Raw genomic sequence first — 22,447 nt, forward strand, 5'->3', positions numbered from 1 at the left:
ATATATATATATATATATATATAGGGTTCATATAATTTTCTCATTTCCTTATTAATTGCTACTCTCACATGTAACTTGAGAGTATGGTCTGACATATTTTCACCACCATCTTTCTTTTCTGATTGGAGTAGCCATGTATCCCCCCTACAGCAAGACACCTATATCTGTCTCTCAATCATGCTTTAACCTCTCATCACCTGGCATAAAGCCACCTCCCTCAATACTACTCCTCACTCAGTTGAGGTGCCTTATCTTGTGAGATTTATGGTGACCTCACTGGTGCTAATGCTAAGTAAATAGCACCTAGTACACTGTAAAGTGGTTGGCATTAGGACAGTTATAGAAACAAACATTGGAGCTTAGTGCAATCCTCTGTCTCACCAGCACCTGTGGAACCGTCCAATCTATGTATTACTGAACTTTCCCTCCTCCACACATAATGTTACATACACACTTTTTGCTTTACCAACTATACTTGTGCTTGTTGACTGGACTTGTCAGCTGCAAGGAATGGTTTATTTTTCTTGGAAGAATAAATTGACGATTTTGATGTTCATGGGAACTTGCATGCCTCTTTTCTTTTTGGCCAGTTACACTTCTTCACTAGATGGTCAAATTCATTAATATTCTTCAGGTTGAAGGAGTTCAGAAAACAACAAATAAATTTAAGAAAGTAGGGAAGAGAAATTCTCAACCAGAGTAACTGGAAGTATTATTACTGAGATCTTGATAAGAAAGATGAGTGATAGCAAGAGTGATGCTACTTGTTAGAATAAAGTTGGGTATAGAAAATAGTTTGAGCAGCAGAGATTGATTAGAGATATAGAATAAGATTTGGGTCTCTGACAGAAATAGTGTGTGATTTTTGTGTTAATAGGTGTGAGACTAGAAAACAGTTGGAGTAGTCTGAGCAGCAAAATACAAAAACAGGAATGAGACTGTACTGTCAACAGTCTTCACTAAATATCAAGCCTGGTACACTGGATGAAGTGGAAACAGATGAGGAGCAGGATGTCACCTAGTGGACATCTTCAATCCACAGAGGATTGAGTTCTTGATCGAGGATCTTGATCTATGATGTCCTCCCCAGACCATCTAACCTATTTATAAGGGACACCCACAAGCAGAGCTTAAGCAGTTACTCCAAAGTACTAAGTAATAAGGATGCTATCACTGGTGATACCATCACGGAAGCAATTTCTAACAGGATCAGTAACGGTAAAAATATCAACACTACAGCCAGAATGATAGCCTTTGTTCTGGAGGAGAGAAGACAGCGAAAATACACAAAAATAGCAGCGAAGGATTACTTTCCACAGGTTGAAGGAAGCTGAACTGGAAAAACAACTAGAATTTCCAGCACATATCATCCAGATCCTGCTTAGACCATATATCATCTTGGTTTCTAAGACAACAATGTAACTAATCCTATTGGAGTTAACTGTGTCGTGGGAGGAGACGATAGAAGAGGCACAGTAGAGAAAGAGAACCGTGTACCAGGAATTGGTAGAGGATTGTCGCAAGAATGAATGGAGAACATGGTGTTTGCCCGTGGAGGCTGGCAGTCGAGAATTCACAGGTTGAAAGGCCTATGGAAATCTTAGAGGAGGAAGCAAAAGAGCCATCAAGGGTAACGTAGAAGCTGCTGAGAAAGCACCCATATGGCCTTGGCTAAAAAGAGGTAATTAGTCGGGATAGTAGAATGCGCTTGGACTAAGGTCTAGATTTGATCAACCTGGGCCCAGTCACTTGAATAAGGGTGTGTGTTGTAAGACCTGAGACACTCAGTGACTAGTATACAAACACTGACGATGTGTCCAAGCATGTTGAGCTATTTACAGAATGATACGAATTTGTATAGTTTGAGAGAACAGAATTCTATGGTTAGGTGTTTTCGTTCTCATCCCAGAATATAACAGGAGATAATTTGTGATTAAATATAACAGCAGAGATACGATATGTGTATAACCAAGATGTTATACACAAGAAAACTAAGTAACATGAACGTCCGATGAACATGTGACAGTAGAAAATATAAACAAACTTCCCTTCTTAATTAAATCCACTCACTTTCATATATGCAATAAAATAATTGTTACAGAGAATTTCCACCCATACATAATTTAAACATAAATCAAAATAGAAATTAAATAAAAGTTAAGTTAGGGCTGAACTTACCAGGTTTCAATGACACCGGAGGGTAAACTTGAAGTATATTAGCAACAGCACCGCCGGTGTAAATTCCGAGCGCGTAACCGCTTAAAAAATAATCAACGAAATTATCTTTATTTTAATCATAAAAGAAATAAGCGTACACTTTTCTGGAAATTTCTCTGCTTGTTAGTTTGTGTGTTTGTGACAAATAAGATATTTTGTGCTTTTGTTGCTTCTTGTGTTTTTTTTTCTATAATAGTTAATTGCTATTTAAAGATATATTATTAGAAATTTTATTCTTTTATTGCAGTATTATTATTATTATTGAACTCACACAGCCTCACATACACACACACACACACACACACACACATATATATATATATATATATATATATATATATATATATATATATATATATCAGCAATTATTTAGAAATCCCCTTCACTAAAGCTATCAAGGTTATGAGTGCAAGGGAGATAACTAATAAGTATTGTTGGTCAGATTTAAATCAACAAATCCATTTGCTAGCTATGTCGTTCTGGCTTTCTTCTTCTGTCAAAAGAATTTTTTATAATCAGGTAAGAAAACAGAATCCAATATCTCTGTTCGAAATATGTAGTGCAAATACTATAATTCGTCCTAAATGTCCACGATTCAATGCTTCAAAAATACGCCTTTTATCCACCGTTCCCGGCTTCGAACTGTCTCAAAATTACACTAAAACATCGCGAAAAGTCTCAAGAAGACGGCCTGTCTCATTCAGTGTTGGTCATGGCATCTACAATTCCTTGTCACTTTCAGAACATATTCGTCCTGTGGAAAATAAGGAATTTGATGGAAAACTGAAAAGCTCCAGCAATCTGTCTGCAAAGGACCTGCTTCAAAAGCTTCACTCGAGTAAAAAATTGCCCTTGTATGAATTAAAAGAAATTGAACAAGCGATTGTAGGAAATTTTTCTGAATTGGAATTGAACGAAAAGTTTTTAGCAGCTCATTTATTTTTCTCGTGTTATTTTCGTTGTCCTAAGTATTTGAGTACATTATTTGAATACATCGACAACGAATTTGATCACGTTATTAATGAACCGAGCATATTAAAACTAACCCTGTTCTATATATACTTTCATGGAAGTGGACCAGAAACTTTGTTACAAAAAATAGAAGACCACTTGTCTGGAATAGTCATGGATCTTAGTCCAGATGAAATTGGCTTGGTCTGTTTGGGATATTTCCGTGCTAACCGAAGAATCTTTTCTTTTGACCTTCTCGATGAGTTTGCCGAAAGAACACTTGCACAGTTAGGATCATTTAAACCTAATCACCTCATAAATGTGCTGAAGGCTTTCCGCCATGCTGGTTATTGTAAAGTAAGTTTTTTTGAAAGACTTGCCGACCAACTAATCTTGAATGATTTATTAAATGGGTTTTCTCTCAATCAAATCATGCATGTCGTGATGGCATTCGCTTCCACTAGAATCTACCATCCTGCTTTGATTCATCACTGTTTAGTAAGAGCCTTGGCTATAGTCAACGACAGGCCTTCAATTCGTTCCAAAGAAATAGGTAGAATCATATGGGCTGTGGGAACTTTAGGCATAACTGAGTCGGATATGACCATCGTTGAAACTCTTATAGATATTCATTCCCAAATTGAAGATCAAGGCAACAATGAATACCCAGAGTCTGTCTGTGACACTGTTATGGGTTCCATATTTCTTGGAATTTTTCCCCAAAATCTTATCAACTATCTAATGAAAGATGAAAATGTTGAATTATTGCAAGGTTTGTTGTTTGTCATTTTTTACTACATCATCATAATAATGAGCTTATTGTATACCAAAACAATAGTTAATTTGACTTTTTTGTAGTTGTTTGGAGAAAATTGTTTTTCAACCCAGTAGAGTTCATTTATTCTAGAGATAAATGCTTCAAGCACTTGGGGCTCTGGTAAAATTAAACGTTTCCTCAGTTAAAAATCTGGTATACAACATTATTATATTAGTTAGAAATATAATCTAGAATTCATTTGTCTAATAACTGTTTAGCTGGAGTGTTCCTATATGTCTCCAAATAATCCACTTAAAACTAGTTGCTTCTATTTATCTAATTGGAGAATTTGTGCTCAGGCTTTATGGAGAAAGTTACATGATCTAAGCTAAAATCTTACCATTCGTCTGACTGAAACTTCAGAAATGTAAGCTATATTTTTAACCCTATAAAACTAATAGTTTTTGAAAGAATTAATTTTCTAAATTTTCAGTGTGATTCCACTCAACTTTATATCAAAATTACTGCATATTTATGAGGGGTTTTTTTTTCCTTCCTACTAATCAAATTACCTCATCTCATCTTTCATCTTTGAGGTTACTGTATCTGCTAGAAATCTCTCTTTCCCTTTGTCTTAAAATATATATAGGAAGGACATGCTGGGCACTCCCGCAGCAGAAGTTTTAAGACCAATCTTTCTGGTGATGTAAAAGCACTTGTGACAGTGCCACATAAAAGCGCCTGTGTGGCAACATGTAAAGGTGCCTGTGAGGCAACACATAAAGTGCCCATCCAGTGCCACGTAAAAGCACCCAGTAAATTCTGTAAAGTGGTTGGCATTAGGAAGGGCATCTAGCCATAGAAACTATGCCAAATCAAACTGGAATCTGGTACAGCTCCCCAGCTTACCCCCTCTAGTTACACCAGTCAACCCATACCAGCATGGACAATGGACGTTAAATGATGATGATATATAAACAGATGGTTGGAATGTTTTGATCACAGGTTTACTTGATCAGAGCTGACCTGTGGTTAAATAACAACATTCCTAGAGGTACATTCAACCAATTGAAAAGACAAGATGCACCAGGTTCAGTGCAAAGGTTTATTGATGACCAGACAGGAAATTGAAGCCTTTTAAATTCAAATGACAAATCTTCAGAGGTCATCTGTACATGAAATAATCATATTCAGCAAATTTTCCTCGCCTGATTGTGGTCTCTAGTGCATGGGCATCATATTTTTAATGGTGAGTTTTGTGTCCTTGCAAAGTTTTGAAGCATATATCATGTAGTTTAACATGAATTTGGCTGCTTTTTCTACCAGGTCTACCTATCATGCAAAGGTTTTGTCATTAGTTCATACAGTTTAATAGTGTTATGGAGAAGATTTTACTGCCTTCCTACCTAGCCTCCCTAACATATAGGGGCTCCTTTTATAGCTCATACATACATGAGATAGTATAATGAGGTTTGAGGGAGATTTGATTGTTATTTCTACCAGGCCAAGATACCTTGTTGAGGTGCCCACATTTTTATCTCCAGTCCCTTTTACTGTCAACATATACAATGCACTGAAGTGTTGTAAATGTTGTCAGAGAAGTGGGGCACTAAAGAATAAATTTATGAAAAGTTACTTTTTACATCTTCAGAACCTTCAATGTTCAGAATGTTGAACTTCTAAGACTGTTTTGAAAAAAAAAACAAATGTAAAAAAAAAAGTTGAATGTGCAAACAAATGCTGGCCATTAATTTTAATAACTTTCTACTATAAATGTTGAACTTTTTCAAGCAAATGGTGCATGTATAGGAGAGTACAATTCATTTTTCCAAAAAGAACGGCGAATTGAAAGAGAATGTGTTTTTAATTCAGGAAGGTTGTTTTTAGGTAGTCATCTCCTTTCACTCACTGTCATCTCCATCTTCTGGCTAGTAAGAAAGGCTCTGTCAGCTTCAAACCATTAAGCTGTGCTACAGACAAAAAAATGCAGTCAAATAATAGAATGACTGAAGATAATTCTTCAAAACATTGCTAGAAATGTGTCCTAGGTGAATCCCTAGATCTTCAATGTCACAATAGTAATGCTGTAAATAGTATATTGCGTCTACTTATATTCACTTAACTTATTTCTTTTCATAAAGGGCTTCGTGGTTTGGAAAAGAAATCTCAACTTCTCTTGATACATAACTCAACACACATTGAATGCCCAAATTATAAAGGCCTAAGGCTTAAAAAGGTGAGTATAGATCTAAATACACACATTTTTCAGAAAAAGAGATGCAGTTTGATCCTGGTCTACAGTAGTAAAAATAAAAACAGACACATTCATACACATGTCAGTGATGGGCTTCCACACAGTTTCCAACTACCAAATTTCAGTCACAAGGTCAACCTAAGGTTACAATAGAAGAACCTTACCTAAGATGCCATTCATTGGGGTTTAACCCAGAAACACATGGTTGCAAATATCACACGTTTATTTCTGTAACTAATCATCCTTTCACCTACGGGCACAAGGCATGAAATTTTCAGGGAGAGGGCTAGTCAGTTACATCAGCCCCAGTACTTGACTGGTGCTTATTTCATCAACCCCAAAGAGATGAAAGACAAAGTTGACCTCGGTGGAATTTGAACTCATTCTGTCCAGTGTGTTAAAGATTCTGCCAGCTGGCTGCCTTATATCTGTATTTAATTATATATTTCAAATTTTGGTGCAAGGCCAGCAATTTCGAGAGAAGGGACGAGTCATTTACTTTATTGACCCTGAAAGGATGAAAGCAGAATTTGAATTCAGAACGTAAAGATAGATGCCTGGCATGCATTTTGCCTTGCTGCCTTATGTCTGTATCTAATAACTGGTTTCAAATTTTGGTCCAAGGCCAGCATTTCAGGGGAGGGAGTAAGTTTATTACATCGACCAGTGCTCGACTGGTACTTATTTTATTGACCTCAAAAGGATGACAGACAAAACTGACCTCATTAAATGATGCTGATGGACAAAATGCTACTTAGCATTTTGTCCATTGTGCTAACAATTATGCCAGCTTGCAGCCTTATGTCTGTATCTAATAATAAAACTTAAAACTACATGGGAACTTCTATATGGTCACTTAAACTAGAAATAGTAGGGACATTTCTCACAAAATGTCAGGAGGAAGGTTTGGACATAGTGTTGAGTGTGTGAACAAGAGTAAAGAGAAAAGGAGAGACAAATTGGTTAGAATTACCTGAGTGGAGTTGATATGAGTTCTGAAGAGTAGAGGCCTTTATAGTATAAATAGAAAAGGCAGCAGGAGGAAACAACACACCTGTGGGCTAGAGGCCGGAGCATGTCTGTGAGTGATTTTATGCTTATCAGTCAAGTGACTTTTCTTTATCTTGCATTTGTTAAATATAGGTTTTCATGAAAGATCAGAGTTATCAATATATCTCTTTCATATTTTATAGTTATTGAGAGTTTTTTTTCTATTATTGTAGCAAGCAGTAAAGAAATTTCAGGTATCAGATTTTCAAAGGGCCATCAAATTTGAACTGAAAACTCGTTCTGGTTTAAGTCCAATCTATGAACAACTTGTAAAATTAATTGGACCAAGTAAAGTACACTGCCACATGATACTACCACACTTTACAACAGCAGGTTAGCATTTTTTTCTTATCTTTTCAATCAAATATTCTCTCACTTTTTAAATTATTAAAAGATTTTACAACTACTTTTATAAATAATGTAAGTTTGGTTCTCACATCTGATCATTATCATACATCTATTTTTTTATGCTTGCATTGGATGGACAAGTTTTCTCATGCACAGCATCTCGTTACTTGTTTCCTTTTGTCATTTCTTTCATAAAGTTTAACCTGCTGCACTTCATGAAATCTCCTCATGCTTTCCTTGGTCTTCCTCTTTCATTTGGATCACTTGGCCCTTCTTTACCCTACGGTTAAAAGATTAATTCCAAGTAATTTTAGTGAACATTTTTCCATGCTAGCCTAAGTGAAATGGTTATTATTGGACCAATTCTTTCTACTGGATGCTCTTCTAATTTCCCGTCGCCACCCAACCAAATATGTTGTTAAACAGATAAGAAATAGGCAGAGTTATGTCCCCTGCAATGTTATAAAACAGTGATTCCGCTCCACTTCCCGTCAGTTAATATTCTTTTCTACTCTAAGCACAAGGCCCGAAATTTTTGGGGAAGGGGCCAGTCGATTAGATCGTCTCCAATACGTAACTGGTACTTAATTTATCGACCCCGAAAGAACGAAAGGCAAAGTCGACCTCGGCGGGCAGTCAGCTAATATTATAACACGCCGGAAGGCGGCGTGTTGGCAGAATCGTTAGCACGCCAGGCAAAATACTGAGCGGCATTTCGTCGAATTTACATTCTAAGTTTAAATTCCTTCGAGGTCAGCTTTGCCTTTCATCCATTCAGAGTCGGTAAAATCAGTACCAGTTAAGCATTGGGGCCGATGTAATCGACTTACTCCCTCGTTTAAATTGTTGTTGTTGTGCCAAAATTTGAAACCAGCAATTAAATAACAGAAGAATAACTTTTTTTTTTTTTTTTTTTTTTTTTTTTTTTTGTTACAGATATTGAACTTCACCTAAACTCTGACAACTGCCCTTTAAACTTCACACCATCAAGTGTGAAATTAGATTCTGATGATACAAGAACTGTTAAATTCCAACAAAGTGTTACTGAAGATTTATTAAAGCAACTTACCAACCCATCAACTGGCAAACAAACTGATTACAGGTGCAGGTCTTAATTATCATTTTTACTCACAGTTATTCATCGTCATTGTCATCGCTTTACTCTCTACCTTTCAATGCTTACATGGGTTAGACTAGAGTATGTTGGAGCAGAGTTTTTCTCCAACAGGATGTCCTTCTTGTCACCAACCCTACCACCCTTTACAGTATTCTCCCTTTCTATGAAACAACAAACAGCACCATGCAAATGAATCTTTTGTTTACAAAGATTACACAACCAGTCAAGAAGTCTGAATGTTTTTGTAGTGGACTACTGCAAGCAAAGACTTCATGAGTGAACACAAAGGACTTACAGATTCAACCACACACACACACACACACACACACACTTCATCATTGTCATCCTCACCATCCTTAACATCCATTTTCCATGCTGGCATAGATTGGAAAGATTGACTAGAGCTGCCAAGAAAGCTGCACCAGGTTTCAGTCTAATTTAACTTGGTTTCTATGGCTGGATGCCCTTCCTAATGCCAACCACTTTACAGAGAGTACTGGACACTTTTATGTGGTGCCAGCATGGGTGCTTTTTGTGTGGCACCGGCACAGGGCTCATGCAGACCAATCCTCTTCACCAGAAGGAGTGGCTTATGTATGGTGTGTGTCCCCCCAGTCTGCTCACAGGGCTGCAGCAGAAAGCACTTACCCAAGGTGTCACACTGAGACTGAACCTGGAACCATGTGGTTCAGAAGCAAATCTTAACCACACAGTGGTTTCCCACTTCTGTTTTCATTTCTAAGACACACAAATAATCTAATTTGCATTGTCAATGTAATGAAGATTATAAAGTGTTCTAAAGATTAAGAAAGTTATGGAGCATTTTCCTTATTTTTCTGGTTAAGTTTGAATTCTTAATTAAGTTCTTTCTGTCAACTTCAAATATTAAATAATTCATTTATTATAATTACTGTTACAATTGTTCCTATTACTGTGGCAAACTGGCAGAATTGTTAACAAGCCAGGCGAAATGTTTAGCAGCATTTCATCCATCTTTACATTCCAAGTTCACCTTCTGCCAAGGTTGATTTTGCCTTTCATCCTTTCAGGGTCAATTAAATAAGTACCAGTCAAGTACTGGGGTCGATGATACCAACTAGCACCTTCCCTCCAAATTTCAGGCCTTGGGCCTATAATAGAAAGGATTATTACTATTATTATTATAATTGCCTTTGCACAGCTTCTAACACTGGAGATGTATTACAGTGTCAGCTGTTCACTACCAGTGAACTAAGGTAACACCTCTTATTTTTCGAGCACCTTCTCGAGTACTTGAGCAGTTCCAAGCAGCGCTGTTTTCTGCAAGTGCTCCATCCTTATTGCAGCCCCTATTTATTCCACGTACTTCTCAAGATTTTTGCTCACTGTTCCCAGGGCTCCAACAATTATTGGTACTACTGCTACCTTTTTCACCGACCACAATTGCTTAACTTCCCAAGCTAACCTGTCGACTTTTCTTTCTTCCTTATCACATACTTTGTTGTCAGCTGGGCATGCTATATCTATTATCCAGCATAATTTGTTTTCTTTCTCAATTAAGACTATTGTCTGGCTTCCTATTCTCTATCTCATGGTCGCACTGAATCATAAAATCCCATAGGATCTTTGCATTTCCATTTTTGATGATGCCTTCAGGGTTCTGGTCATAACAATTTTTTGCTCTGTCAAGCAATATGAAATAAAGTGTCTTGTTCAAGAACACAACACACAGCCCAGTCCAGGAATTGAACTCACTCCTTATGATTGTGAGCCCAATGCTCTAACCACTGAACCAACTGGCCTATTAGGCCAATATTGGAATAAAATCCACATTTACAGTGGGAGATCTGACTGTTGAATGGTCGTTGGTGATTGGAACAGTTTGAAGAAGCAACCAATAAAATAGGCCCACTTTCTCTTCAACTCTCTTATAAATAATATCTAAACAAAGCTTACTAGGATCATTTTAAAAATGTTATAAATATGTAAGAAATGGATGAGGACAGCTGTGTAAAGAAGTGCCAGTCTCTAATTGTGGAGGGAACCTGTGGAAGGGGCAGGCCCAGGAAGACATAGCATGAGGTGGTGAAACATGATCTTCAAACATTAGGCCTCATGGAAGCAATGACATGTGACCAAGACCTTTGGTGATATGCCATGCTTGAGAAGGCCCATGAAGCCAAGTGAAATCATAGCCATAGCCAATGCCAGTGTCGTGTAACTGGTACCCGTGCTAGTGGCACGTAAAAAACACCCTTCAAACGTTGGACCTCACATAGGCAATGACAAATGACCAAGACTTTTGGCAATATGTCATGCTTGAGAACTGTGAAGACAAGCGAAATTGTAGTCATGGCTGATGCCAGTATCACATAATTGGCACTTGTGCCAGTAATGTATAAAAAGCACCACCCATTACACTCTTGGAGCGATTGGTGTTAAGAAAGGCATCCAGCCATAGAAACCATGCCAAATCAGATTGGAACCTAGTGCAGCTCTCCAGCTTGCCAGTTTCAGTCAAACTGTCTAACCCATGCCAGCATAGAAAGCAAATCCTAAATGATGATGATGACTAATAGACATTCTAACTATATATATTTCAAATTAAATAAAATAACTCACCTTAAATAAAAAGTGATTTTCATTTATGAAAAATAAATGATTGTTATAATTTCCTTTTCTTTTTTTCAGGAAAACCAATATTGCCAGAAGGTAAGGATTTAACTGTCATAAGATGAATGGACAACTGTTCATGTTGAGACTATATAAATATATATACTTTTTTTTCTTTATTGTCTGTTGAAATACTGATAAGTTTTGTTATAGTAGAAATGGTACACCCCTTCCACGGGACAAGTGGTATGAGATAGCTACTATAAAGTGAGATGACATCAATCAGTACAAGGAGTCATGTGTCGGTCATTGTAGAGTCGTTGTACGAGTTCTCATTTGGAGTTATGTGCCAAGTAACAGTCAAGGTAGGCAGTTCAAATTCAGTGTCTTGCAGAGCTATCAGTAATAGCACAACAGACAAAGCAGTATATTACCATTCAGGTATAGAAGAGATACACTGTATCCGATACCAAGAAAATATTGTGACTACTAGAGTAGATACAACAGCTACAGTCACAAGAGTGGCCACACATTATAACTGTGGAAAACACCACATCATGAGTTTTTTACAGAATTTTAAATAATTATTGCTTCAGTCCCGTGTGTGTGTGTGAAGTAGGTAATGGTTGGATAATTCCATAGGGACAAAAACTCATGGTTTAAGAAAGGCTGGGTTTAGAGATGAGAAAGAGGTCAAAGTTGTTTAGGGTGTGTATATGTTTGTTAGGGATGTATATAAGGAATGAAACTAGTTGTTATAAAGAGTTAGGATTGCAAAAGATTCAATTTTTACAGCACAGCCTTAGTGTGGAGTGAGTGCAAGGACCAAATGAGCTGAGGAGGTCTTCTGAAAGAAAGAGTAAAGCAAGATAGATGATGGATATCCTTAATGGAGGACATCTTTCACCAAGATATGGTCAAAGAGTTGTTAGTGGTTAGATGAAGCAAATGTATTTAGGGAAGTGATGGAAGGAGAATTTAAACCAAAGTAACTGGAATAAACGATATTGAAAGTAACTGGAAGAATGCAAATATGTGTAGACACTGCCTTTTAGAACAAAATTTAAATATAATGTCTCATCTGGAAACCTAGCTCTTTTTGTAAAAAAAAATGCATGTACTTCAATATCTCAGTGTTGTAAATTTAAATCCCTCTAAACTAGTAAAACAAGTATAAAGAATGATGTGAAACTATTCTTCACTTGCAATATCTAACTTCATGCCATGTCAGAAAAATCAATATTTATTACACTTCCTAAGGCAACAAGCTGGCAGAATCATTATTGTGCTGTGCAGAATGCTTAGTGGCATTTCCTCTGTCTTTTATATTCTGTGTTCAAATTCTGCTGAGATTGACTTTGCCTTTCATCCTTTTCAGGTTGATAAAATAAGTACCAGTTGAACACTGGGGTTGATGTAACCGACTCACCTTGTCCCCCTAAATTATTGGCCTTCTGCCAAAATTTGAAACCAATATTTATTACACTTTTTTTAATCATTTATTATTTAATGTTTTTTTGTGTGATGTGAATTACTATGTTGATGATAAGTTGTAATTCTATTTTATTTTACAACCAGAATTGTCATTCAGGTAGCAGGGCCAAACCAGTGTTCTCTTACTGAACCACACGTGATCTTTGGAACCTATCGTACCAAACTGAGACAGTTAGAATTGTTAGGTTTTGAGGTTATTCTGGTAAGTATTCTGACTTTACCACAATTCAGTGTGTGCAACCCAAATGTGTAGCAGCCAAACTGCTTGTCAAAGTTAATCAATGAAAATTAAGTGATCAAACTGGCAAAATCTGGCAAAATTATTCTACCTGTTTTATGTTCAAACTGGTCAGATGTGGCCTCTCATACCTTCCCTATAATGTCATTCGAAAAATACAAAATCACATCATTGAAATCTCAAAGCTTCAAGATAATACATGATTAATTCAAAACAATGTGAATAAGTTTGACAAGTAATCTGGATGCTAATGGATTAAAGAGTTAAACCTTGTAAGAATTGAGGGTGCATGCTATTTATATAACAAAAAAAACCCAATAATTATGCCTTTAAAAAGTGTTGGGGTTGTATTAGTTACATCAACTCTCATTATCTCAAATCAATGACCAACATAGTCATTAAGTCGTTGACATGATTCATTTTGTTTCTGTTAGTAAGAAGTAAATCAATGACAACAAAAGAATCAGCTTAACTTATTGATTTATAACAAAATGCTCCTCTCTACACTTAATGGTAAACATTTTCCCGACACTTCAACATCTGTTAACGTTTGCAGTTATATCATCATCATCATCACTGATAATAACAATAATGTCTCACTTTAGCACATGGCCATAAATTAATACTACCTCACTATGCTACCGCTGCTTCTTTTGTTTAGCCTGGAAGGATCATAGATAAAATTTTACCTGAACTCTGCAAGTTGAAGGAATATAGCTAAATATTGGTTTCACGTTTTTGGCACAAGGCCAGCACTTTTAAGGAATGGATAAGTCAATTACATCAGCCTCAGGTTCAACTGGTACTTGTTTTACCAACCCTGAAAGAATGAAATGGCAAAGTTGACCTCATCAAAATTTGAACCCAGAATGTAAAGAACCAGAAGAAATGCTTAGCATTTCGTCCAACTCATTAACAGCTCTACCAGCTCACTGCTTTAATATAGCTAAATATTAAAAGACATTTAGATCAGCACCATATCAAATCTCCTTGTCCACCACCTTTACTATAATAAACAATAAACAAGTAAAATAGTTAAGTGCTAACAGCTGACAGATGAATCTGTTTAAAATATCAGTTTATGATATTTTATACAGATTTAGCAAAAGAGTAAGTATAACATACTCATGTACGTATATCTCTTTTTTTCTTCAGTTAATACCCACTCACTCATATTCATAGCAGGGACATCATCATCATCATCATCAATAATATCTTAAAATACCTTTTCTAATATGCTATACAGTCTTTTGTACAGCATATTGTTACTTGTCTCAATCTTTTGCTTCCTTGCTTGTAAAGCCCAAAATCTGGAGATATGACCTTACCATTTCTTTCCATGTCTTTTATTGTCTTTCTCTACCACAAGTATCTTTCACTGACTGCATACAAAACATTTCCATTAACAATCATCATCTAATCACATTACACAGCCATACCAACTCAGTCATCTATCCTACATATATCAACTGACACCTTTAACAGTCCGTTGCCCTTTTCTTACAGATTGACACTAATCATCCAGTGAATCATCTTTCTCTCAATACCTTCCAGCTTCAACAGATCTTCATTCAGGTCTATGGTGTCACGATCTTGTAGCATAAGATTTTTTTTGTACATGGTTCATTCCGCCTGTCAAAAGGCATCACTGACAACGGGTTTTAGGATTGCTTCATAGTTAAGTGATTAACAGTATGAATGGTATCATCCACTATCGAAAGACTTGCGCCATCATCATCATTTAGCATCCGCTTTCCATGCTGGCATGGATTGGACAGTTTGACAGGAGCTGCCCAGGTTCCAACTGTCTGTTTTGGCATGGTTTCTACTGCTGGATACCTTTCCTAACACCGACTACTTTACAAAGTGTACTGTGTGTCTTTTACGTGGCACCAGCACAGGCACTTTTATGTGGAACCAGCACGGGTGCTTTTATGTGGCACTAGCACAAGTGCTTTTTACATGACACCAGTGCCTGCAAACCCTCAAGAGAAAGACCACTTGGCTAAGAAAGGGACAGAGAGGACATACATGTATATATGAATGGCCACAGTTTTACTTAGCTTGACATGTCTTCTCAAGCACAGCAAACTACCGCAAGTCTTGGTCCCTCAGTCCCCCAGTGTCTGGAAGATCCTTTCTTATTACTTCATACCACATCTTCCTGGGTCTACCCCTTCCACAGGTTCCCTCCACAATTAGAGATCGACACTTCTTTATGCAGTTATCCTCACCCATACACATCATATGACCATACCAATGCAGTTTTCACCCTTGCACGCAACAACTGATGCCTCTCATACCCAATTTTTTTCTTAAATCATTTACACTCTGTCGTATATGCACACTGATATTACTCATCCAGTAGAGTATGCTGGTTTCATTTCTTTCAAGCTTTCACATGTCCTCTGTTGTCACAGCCCATGTTTCATTGCCATATTACCGTGGCTATACGTACACCGTATCCAGATTTTCAAAACCTATCTTTATCATGGTAGCATAATAGATGGGGAAATAGATGTAAATCAGTAAAGACAGGAAAATGATAAAGAAATAAGGATGAAGAATATCTTATATTTGCACAAAGCCATACATCTGCAGAGGTGTAGTGTATGGTCTTTTGATTCAAGCTCAGTATATACTGGTACTTGTTTTATCAATCTTAGAGAGATACACAAAAATAGAAACCTTTTATTGAAACAAAGGAAACAGCTGTCTGAACTTCTTGTTGCAAATTACTCTAACTAATCTGCTTCTACAACTTGTAATTATGTAAGAACGTATTGGTATGTGTGTGTATATTTGTGATGGAGAAAGACTTGGTGGGAGGGCATACATATATTAATGTATAACTTTCTTTTTAACTTCAGATAACTTCAACTACAGCAAGACAGTTAAATGAGAAATTAACTTTTGATGAACAAAAGGAGTGGATTCTTCAGAATATTATTGAGAAATTCAACATAAATATTAACAACACATGAAACTTATTTATTTCATTAATTGATTATTTTGATAATACAAATAAAATTATTGAAACAATAAAGATATTCTTAAACATTTGTCCTAATTTAATCAGTTTATTGAATCCTGAAGACGGTTATTTGATTTCCTCAAACCTCAGCATAATTATCATCATCATCATCTTTTAATGTCCACCTTCCATGCTGGCATAAGTTGGACTGTTTGACAGGAGCTAGCCAGACAGAAGACTGCACCAGACATCTGTATCTGTTTTGGCAAGGTTTTTATGGCTGGATGCCCCCAACACTGGCAGGGTCACCAAGTAACTTGCAAGACAGATCCTTTGAGAGGGGAAGGGGCATTGGAGGAAGTGACTTTGCATCAGATGATAAAAGGTTATAATGAGACAGAAACAGGTATCTTGCTGTAGAGGTGGTACATGGTTACCTGGCCAGAGAGAGAGCGAGATCCAAAATGTGAACAAATAGGTGTGCTCCTGTAAAGGAGATACATGGTTACCTAGCCTGAGCGAAGAGCAGGAGGAGAGAGAGAGTGGGAGACAGCAAGAGTGTGCTGGGCATACTTACAAGGGACAACATAATAATGTATTTATTCAGCTCAGACATCAGCTTTAACATTCAAGCACACAAGTTTACATGTGACCACTTTTATTACAAATAGTGGCTATCAGATTTCAACCAAGATATACTACAAGATACCTAGGGCAGAATTCATTTCTGTGAAAAATAGAAGAATAAAAAAAAAGGATGTACATGAGTAACAAAATAAAGATGCTTTTTAAAAACTAAGGTTTGCATGAAATGTGGTGACAACCCAGTATGAAATCTCTTTTATTGTAGAATGAAGTGAAATAAATTTTTATTGCCTTTTTCATCATCCTATCCTATGAAGAAAGATTTTAGTGTGATAACTCTAATTGTAACCTAGAATAGAAACTAAATGGAAGTTGTGCAGCATAGAGATTTATGATTTAGTAAACCTGGAAACCATTTTGGCAAAAACTTACTGAGTCGCAGTCTTTTACCTTTGACTTGTTTCAGTCATTAGTCTCTGGCCATGCCGAGATACCACATTTAAAGAATTCGAGTTCAACAAATTGACACCAGTACTTATGTTTTTTTAAGCCTGGTACTTATTCTATCAGTCTCTTTTGCCAAACTGCTAAATTATAGGGATGTAAACATACCAACTGATTGTCAAGTTATGGTGGGGAATAAACACACGTACAGAGCTTTTTAGCACCCCCTCATACATATATAAGGTAATGGAGACTGGCACATCATCAAATTTTCTTTTAATTTTCAGTTGGTTGTACAGTATAACTGACAGACCTGTGTTTCTACTGCACAGAGATTATGCTGGGTAGCAGTTGCACATGCTACCCAGCATAATCTTCTGTGCACTTTCATTCAAGGTCCTTCAACAAGTGTAGGTGGAAGTGAACTGACGTCAGTTCACTTGTTAAAAGACCCTGAATGAAAGTGCACAGAAGATTACACTGGGTTGCATGTGCAACTGCACATACTCTGTGCAGCAGAAACACGTCTGTCTTTGTAACCAACTAATTATGTTGTACAACCAACTGGGAAATTTGGTGATGTACCAATCTCCGTATTTTTTGTAATTGTTTGAAATCTGCACTTCTGATAATATTCAAAATCCAGGGAAGTGAACCCAAAGTTAACCATCAGAAGAAATATACCATGATTGTTAATACTAAGTCATCACTGACACTTATTACAACTTGATGTGCTTAGCCATAACCTGGAATATACTTGAGAGCTAACTCTGTACCTGCCTGGATAATTTTATCCCTATACACTCACATTATACATACATACATACATATATATATATGTATATATGACATAATTTCCATCTACAAAATCCACTCACAAGACTTTGGTTGGCCCAAGGCTATAGTAGAAGACACTAACCCCAAGGTGCCATACAGTGGGACTGAATCTGGAATCTGTGACAGACTCCTTACATCAAAGACACAATGATATTAACATTATGATGATGCAGCCAGCTTTCAATTAAGGCACAAGGATCAGAGGTGACAATAAACAATTCATAACAGATAACTTTCTATAACATCTGTAATGTAATTCTATTCACTTCTCCACTTCATGGTTCTAAATACCTCCTATAATACAGTTTTGGCCACAACACCTTCATGGCTATCAATGTTCCCCTAGGAAGTAGTATGTGACACTTTGGGAACTCCTGTTTGACATGGTCACTGAACCTGCTAGAAACAGCAGCTAAATCGCTCTCGCATCACACCTTTCTGCTTTAAAGAAAATGGAAGGTACACAAAGACAACATAGTAATATGTCTTTATAAAGATAGAATGGTTGTAAATCTATTTAATCTGAGCTGTTTTGTGGCTAAACAGCAGCAACAAAGAACAAACAAAATTATTTTAAAAATTTTATTACCTTCTGTTGGAAGCTAATGCAGACTCTAGTTGTTGGCTCCTTTTTATACCTAATACTAATCTAGAATGAGTGAGAGCAGATGAAATAAGAAAGCATTTGGTTACATGAGATATCAGCAGATATAATCAAAATAAAAAAAAAATTGCTCCTGTTTGCACAAGTGATATGAATAGAAGGTATCAGTTTATCAACTTTGTGAATCAGTGTTGAGAGATAGCAGGAGAATGTTTCCATAGCAGAGGCAAACCATTGACTTCCTGATACAAAAACAGTCAGCTTCACAGAGGAGAGAAAAATATGGAAGATTGGTATAGTGAAAGTGCTTGTGAGCTATGCCCTGCTTACAAAATCTGAAGTTAATACTTTTTATAGCAATCCAGCTGAAACCACCTCTGGCTCTGTAGTACAGATGTCTTGTTTTCAAAAGTTCTGAATTAAAATCTTCTACCAAACCTTAGTCACAATTTATCATTAGCTTAATAACTAAGTTATTTTACTAAATTCTTTGTTATATTTAAAATTAATTGAAAGAAACACAGAACATCTCAACAGAAATATGTTAACAAAAGGGTTAAATCAGTGATAAGGTTAAGTCTGCATTTGTAATTCATATATTGTTTAGCAACAAGTCAGCTCTAACTGAGGGAAACTATGATCAAAGGTTTTGCCAGCAGTGACTCTCCCTTCTGTTTTGTAAAGTATAATGTATCTAGAACAACGTTATCCAATGTGTCTTTCCTTTTTATGATACGGTACATATTTCTTATCAGCTCATATATATAGAAAGAGAAGGAGAAGAGAGAAGAGGCTGCACAGTAAAATGCACCTAGTCTATATTATAAAGTGACTGGTGATAGGAAATACACCCAACCACAGACACCATGAAATAAATTGGAATAACAAAGGAGACATGAACTTCACAAGCCATATTGCATCTTTCCACCGAAGAAAGCAACTCTAAAAGGTACAACTCTGATACAGGGTAGAGGGTACTCTTTAGTCCGGCCACAAATAATTTCTCTAATGCTAGTGGCGTAATGTAATGCATTGATTATATGTTGTAATATGTACTCAACAACAGAATTAGCTGGCTTTCTTTATTGATTTCAAATTTTGGCACAAGGCCAGCAATTTTATGGGAGGGGATAAGTTGATTACATTGACCCCAGTGCTCAACAGGTACTTATTTTATTGACCAGGAAAGAATTAAAGGCAAAGTCAACCTGTTAAGCATTTTGCCCAGTGTTCTAACAATTCTGCCAGCTTGCTACCTTGCTGGTTTTCTATATTGCAGTGTGTTCAGCATGATGAAGTAACAAGATACTGAGACCATCAAATACCTGCAAGCATGGAAAAATATGAATAAAATAATGATGACAATAGAGAGAGGATGAGAGTAGAGATAAGTGTCTAACAAGTTTTTATTTTGGTGGGAAAATTATCTGGATATGCTTCTTTCTTCATTACAGTGATTAATTCCCTCATTGCAGTTCTGCTATGTTGTTTAAGACAACACAAAAGTTAGTAATTTATTCTGCTAATAATTTCTTCTTTTCTACTGCAAAAATATGATAATCACCTTCTTGCCAACATTTTCATCACATTGAAATTTGATTCATTTTGATGAGCTCATCTGTTTTACTGTTCCAGAGTTTCTCAAACTTTTCCTCCCAACAAACCTTTTCATATCCATTACTGTTTTGTATGGTACCCCATTGGTTATGATAACAAGGGTTCCAGTTGATCCAGTCAATGGAACAGCCTGCTTGTGAAATTAACATACAAGTGGCTTAGCACTTCACAGATTCATATATCCTTAACATAGTTCTCAAGGAGATTCAGCATGACATAGAATGTGACAAGGCTGGCTCTTTGAAGTACAAGTATTGCTCATTTTTGCCAGTTGAGTAGACTGGAGCAACATGAAATAAAGTGTCTGGCTCAAGGACACAATGCACTGCCAGGTATCGAGCTCATGACCTTATAATTGTGAGCTGAATACCCTAACCACTAAGCCATGCACCTTCATAGTGCTGGAATATACAAGGTGAAAACATGTAGAGTAAAATGTCCAGATACTATAAAATAGATAATAGATATGTTTTTTGGTAATAATTTAACCCTTTAGCATTTAAACTGGCCATATCTGGCCCAAATTATTTTACTTGTTTCATGTGACAGATTCCTTACATCAAAGACACAATGATATTAACATTATGATGGTGCAGCCAGATTTCAATTAAGACACCAGGACCAGAGATGACAATAAGCAATCTATGACGAATACCTTTCTATAACATATCATCATCATTTGACATCCGTTGTCCATGCTGGCATGGGTTGGATGGTTTGACCAGGGCTGGCAAGATGGAAGGCTGGTGTGGCATGGTTTCTATGGCTTGATGGCCTTCCTAATGCCAACCACTCCGATAGTATAACGGGTGCTTTTACGCACCACTGGCATAGGTGCCATCTGTGTGACACCAGTATCTGCCATTACTGTGATTTTACTTGGCTTGATGGGTCGTCTTCTCAAGCATGACATAATGCCAAAGGTTTTGGTCATTCGTCATTGCTTCTGTGAGGTCCCACACTTGAAAGGAGCTTTTCATGTCCCACCAGCATCAGCCACTTTGTCTCCGTGAGGTCCAATGTTCAACAGGTGCCTTTTACGTGCCAGTTATGTAACACCAGCATTGGCCACAACTATGATTTCACTTGGCTTCATGGGTCTTCTCAAGCATTGCATATCACCAAAGATCTCGGTCACTATTCATTGCCTCTGTGAAGCCCAAAGTTTGAAGATCATGCGTCACCACCTCATCCCATGTCTTCCTGGGTCTACCTCTACCACAGGTTCCCTCCACATTTAGAGATCAGCACTTCTTTACACAGCTGTCCTCATCCATATGTATCACATGACCATATCAGCGCAGTCACCTCTCTTGTACACCACACCTGATGCTTCTTATGCCCAACTTTTCTCTCAAGCGGCTTACACCTACTCGTACATGCACACTGACATAGCACATCCAGCGAAGCATACTAGCTTCATTTCTTTTTAAGCTTACACATGTTTTAGGCTGTCACAGCCCATGTTTCACTGCCATGTAGCATAGCTGTTCACACACAAGCATCATACAATTTGTCTTTCACTCTGAGGAAGAGACCCTTTGTTGCCAGCAAAGGTAGGAGCTTTATGAACTTTGCCCAGCCTATTCTTATTCTCACAGCTATACTCTCAGAGCATCCACTTCCACTACGAACTTGGTCACCTAGATAACAGAAGCTATCTACTACCTCTAACTTACCCCACTGACAGTCGATGGAATCTATTTTCTGTACATTTTCAGTGTTTATTGCACATGTGCATCTTTCACACACAAAAGCTATCTTCCTTGTTAATCTTCCTCTGATATTGCTGCACCTCTTATGTGTCCAGAGGGTACATCTTATAAATTACGCACCAGTTGCATACTGGGGTCGATCTAATCGACTGGCTTCCTCCCCCAAAATTTCAGGCCTTGTGCCTAGAGTAGAAAAAAATATTCACCTGAAAGGGATGCCTATCTATCTCAGGGTTACTCATTTACAGCTAAGTGAACTGGTGTAACATGAAATGAAGTGGTTTGCTCAAAAAACACAACACACTGCCTGTCTCGGGAATTGAAGCCATGATCTCCTGTTTGCGAATGCAACACCATAACTGTTAGGCTACGTACATCGACTCAAGTACTAATATCATCCAATATGTCCTTCCTTTTTATGATATGACATGGATTTTCTGTTATCTCTAAACAACTGACTGTTCTCTCTCCCATAAAACAAATTATTTTCTGGCCTTGTGCCTATGTAAGAAATCAGTTTCATTTTATTTACTGTTACATTTTTAATGAGGTGAATCATCTTCACTCTTTTTAACAAGTAACTTAATTTTTGATACAGTTTTAGAGAGAAACATACTTGCATATCATTATGAATTAAGACTTACATAAAATTT

At 37.0% G+C, this 22,447-nt stretch overlaps 2 protein-coding genes across 2 annotated transcripts in view; one reads left to right on the top strand and one right to left on the bottom strand.

The window, feature by feature from the left end:
* The window catches only part of LOC106869440 (probable 28S ribosomal protein S16, mitochondrial), a 457,459-nt gene extending 448,647 nt beyond the window's left edge, over positions 1-8,812 (bottom strand). Inside the window, exons 1-2 of the transcript XR_008266939.1 lie at positions 8,647-8,812; positions 2,179-2,258 (exon numbers count right to left, since the gene is read on the bottom strand). The gene's annotated coding sequence lies outside the window, so the exon portion shown is untranslated. The remainder of the gene's footprint in view (positions 1-2,178; positions 2,259-8,646) is intronic.
* Positions 2,631-16,081, top strand: LOC106882926 (FAST kinase domain-containing protein 5, mitochondrial). Its single transcript, XM_014933770.2, has 7 exons — positions 2,631-3,940; positions 6,067-6,161; positions 7,403-7,562; positions 8,514-8,679; positions 11,365-11,385; positions 12,865-12,982; positions 15,889-16,081. Exons 1-7 carry the CDS (start codon positions 2,689-2,691, stop codon positions 16,000-16,002), a joined length of 1,926 nt encoding a protein of 641 aa, XP_014789256.2. The 5' UTR covers positions 2,631-2,688; the 3' UTR covers positions 16,003-16,081.
* Positions 16,082-22,447: the final 6,366 nt, after the last annotated feature.

This window comes from Octopus bimaculoides, chromosome 2 (assembly GCF_001194135.2).
Source record: "Octopus bimaculoides isolate UCB-OBI-ISO-001 chromosome 2, ASM119413v2, whole genome shotgun sequence".
Lineage (NCBI taxonomy): Eukaryota > Metazoa > Mollusca > Cephalopoda > Octopoda > Octopodidae > Octopus > Octopus bimaculoides.

Coding starts and splice junctions, on each gene's coding strand:
- LOC106882926 (XM_014933770.2), top strand. CDS start 2,689: ATGTCGTTCTGGCTTTCTTCTTCTGTCAAAAGAATTTTTTATAATCAG. Junction 7,563..8,513: donor ACCACACTTTACAACAGCAG/GTTAGCATTTTT, acceptor TTTTTGTTACAG/ATATTGAACTTCACCTAAAC. Junction 11,386..12,864: donor AAAACCAATATTGCCAGAAG/GTAAGGATTTAA, acceptor TTTTACAACCAG/AATTGTCATTCAGGTAGCAG.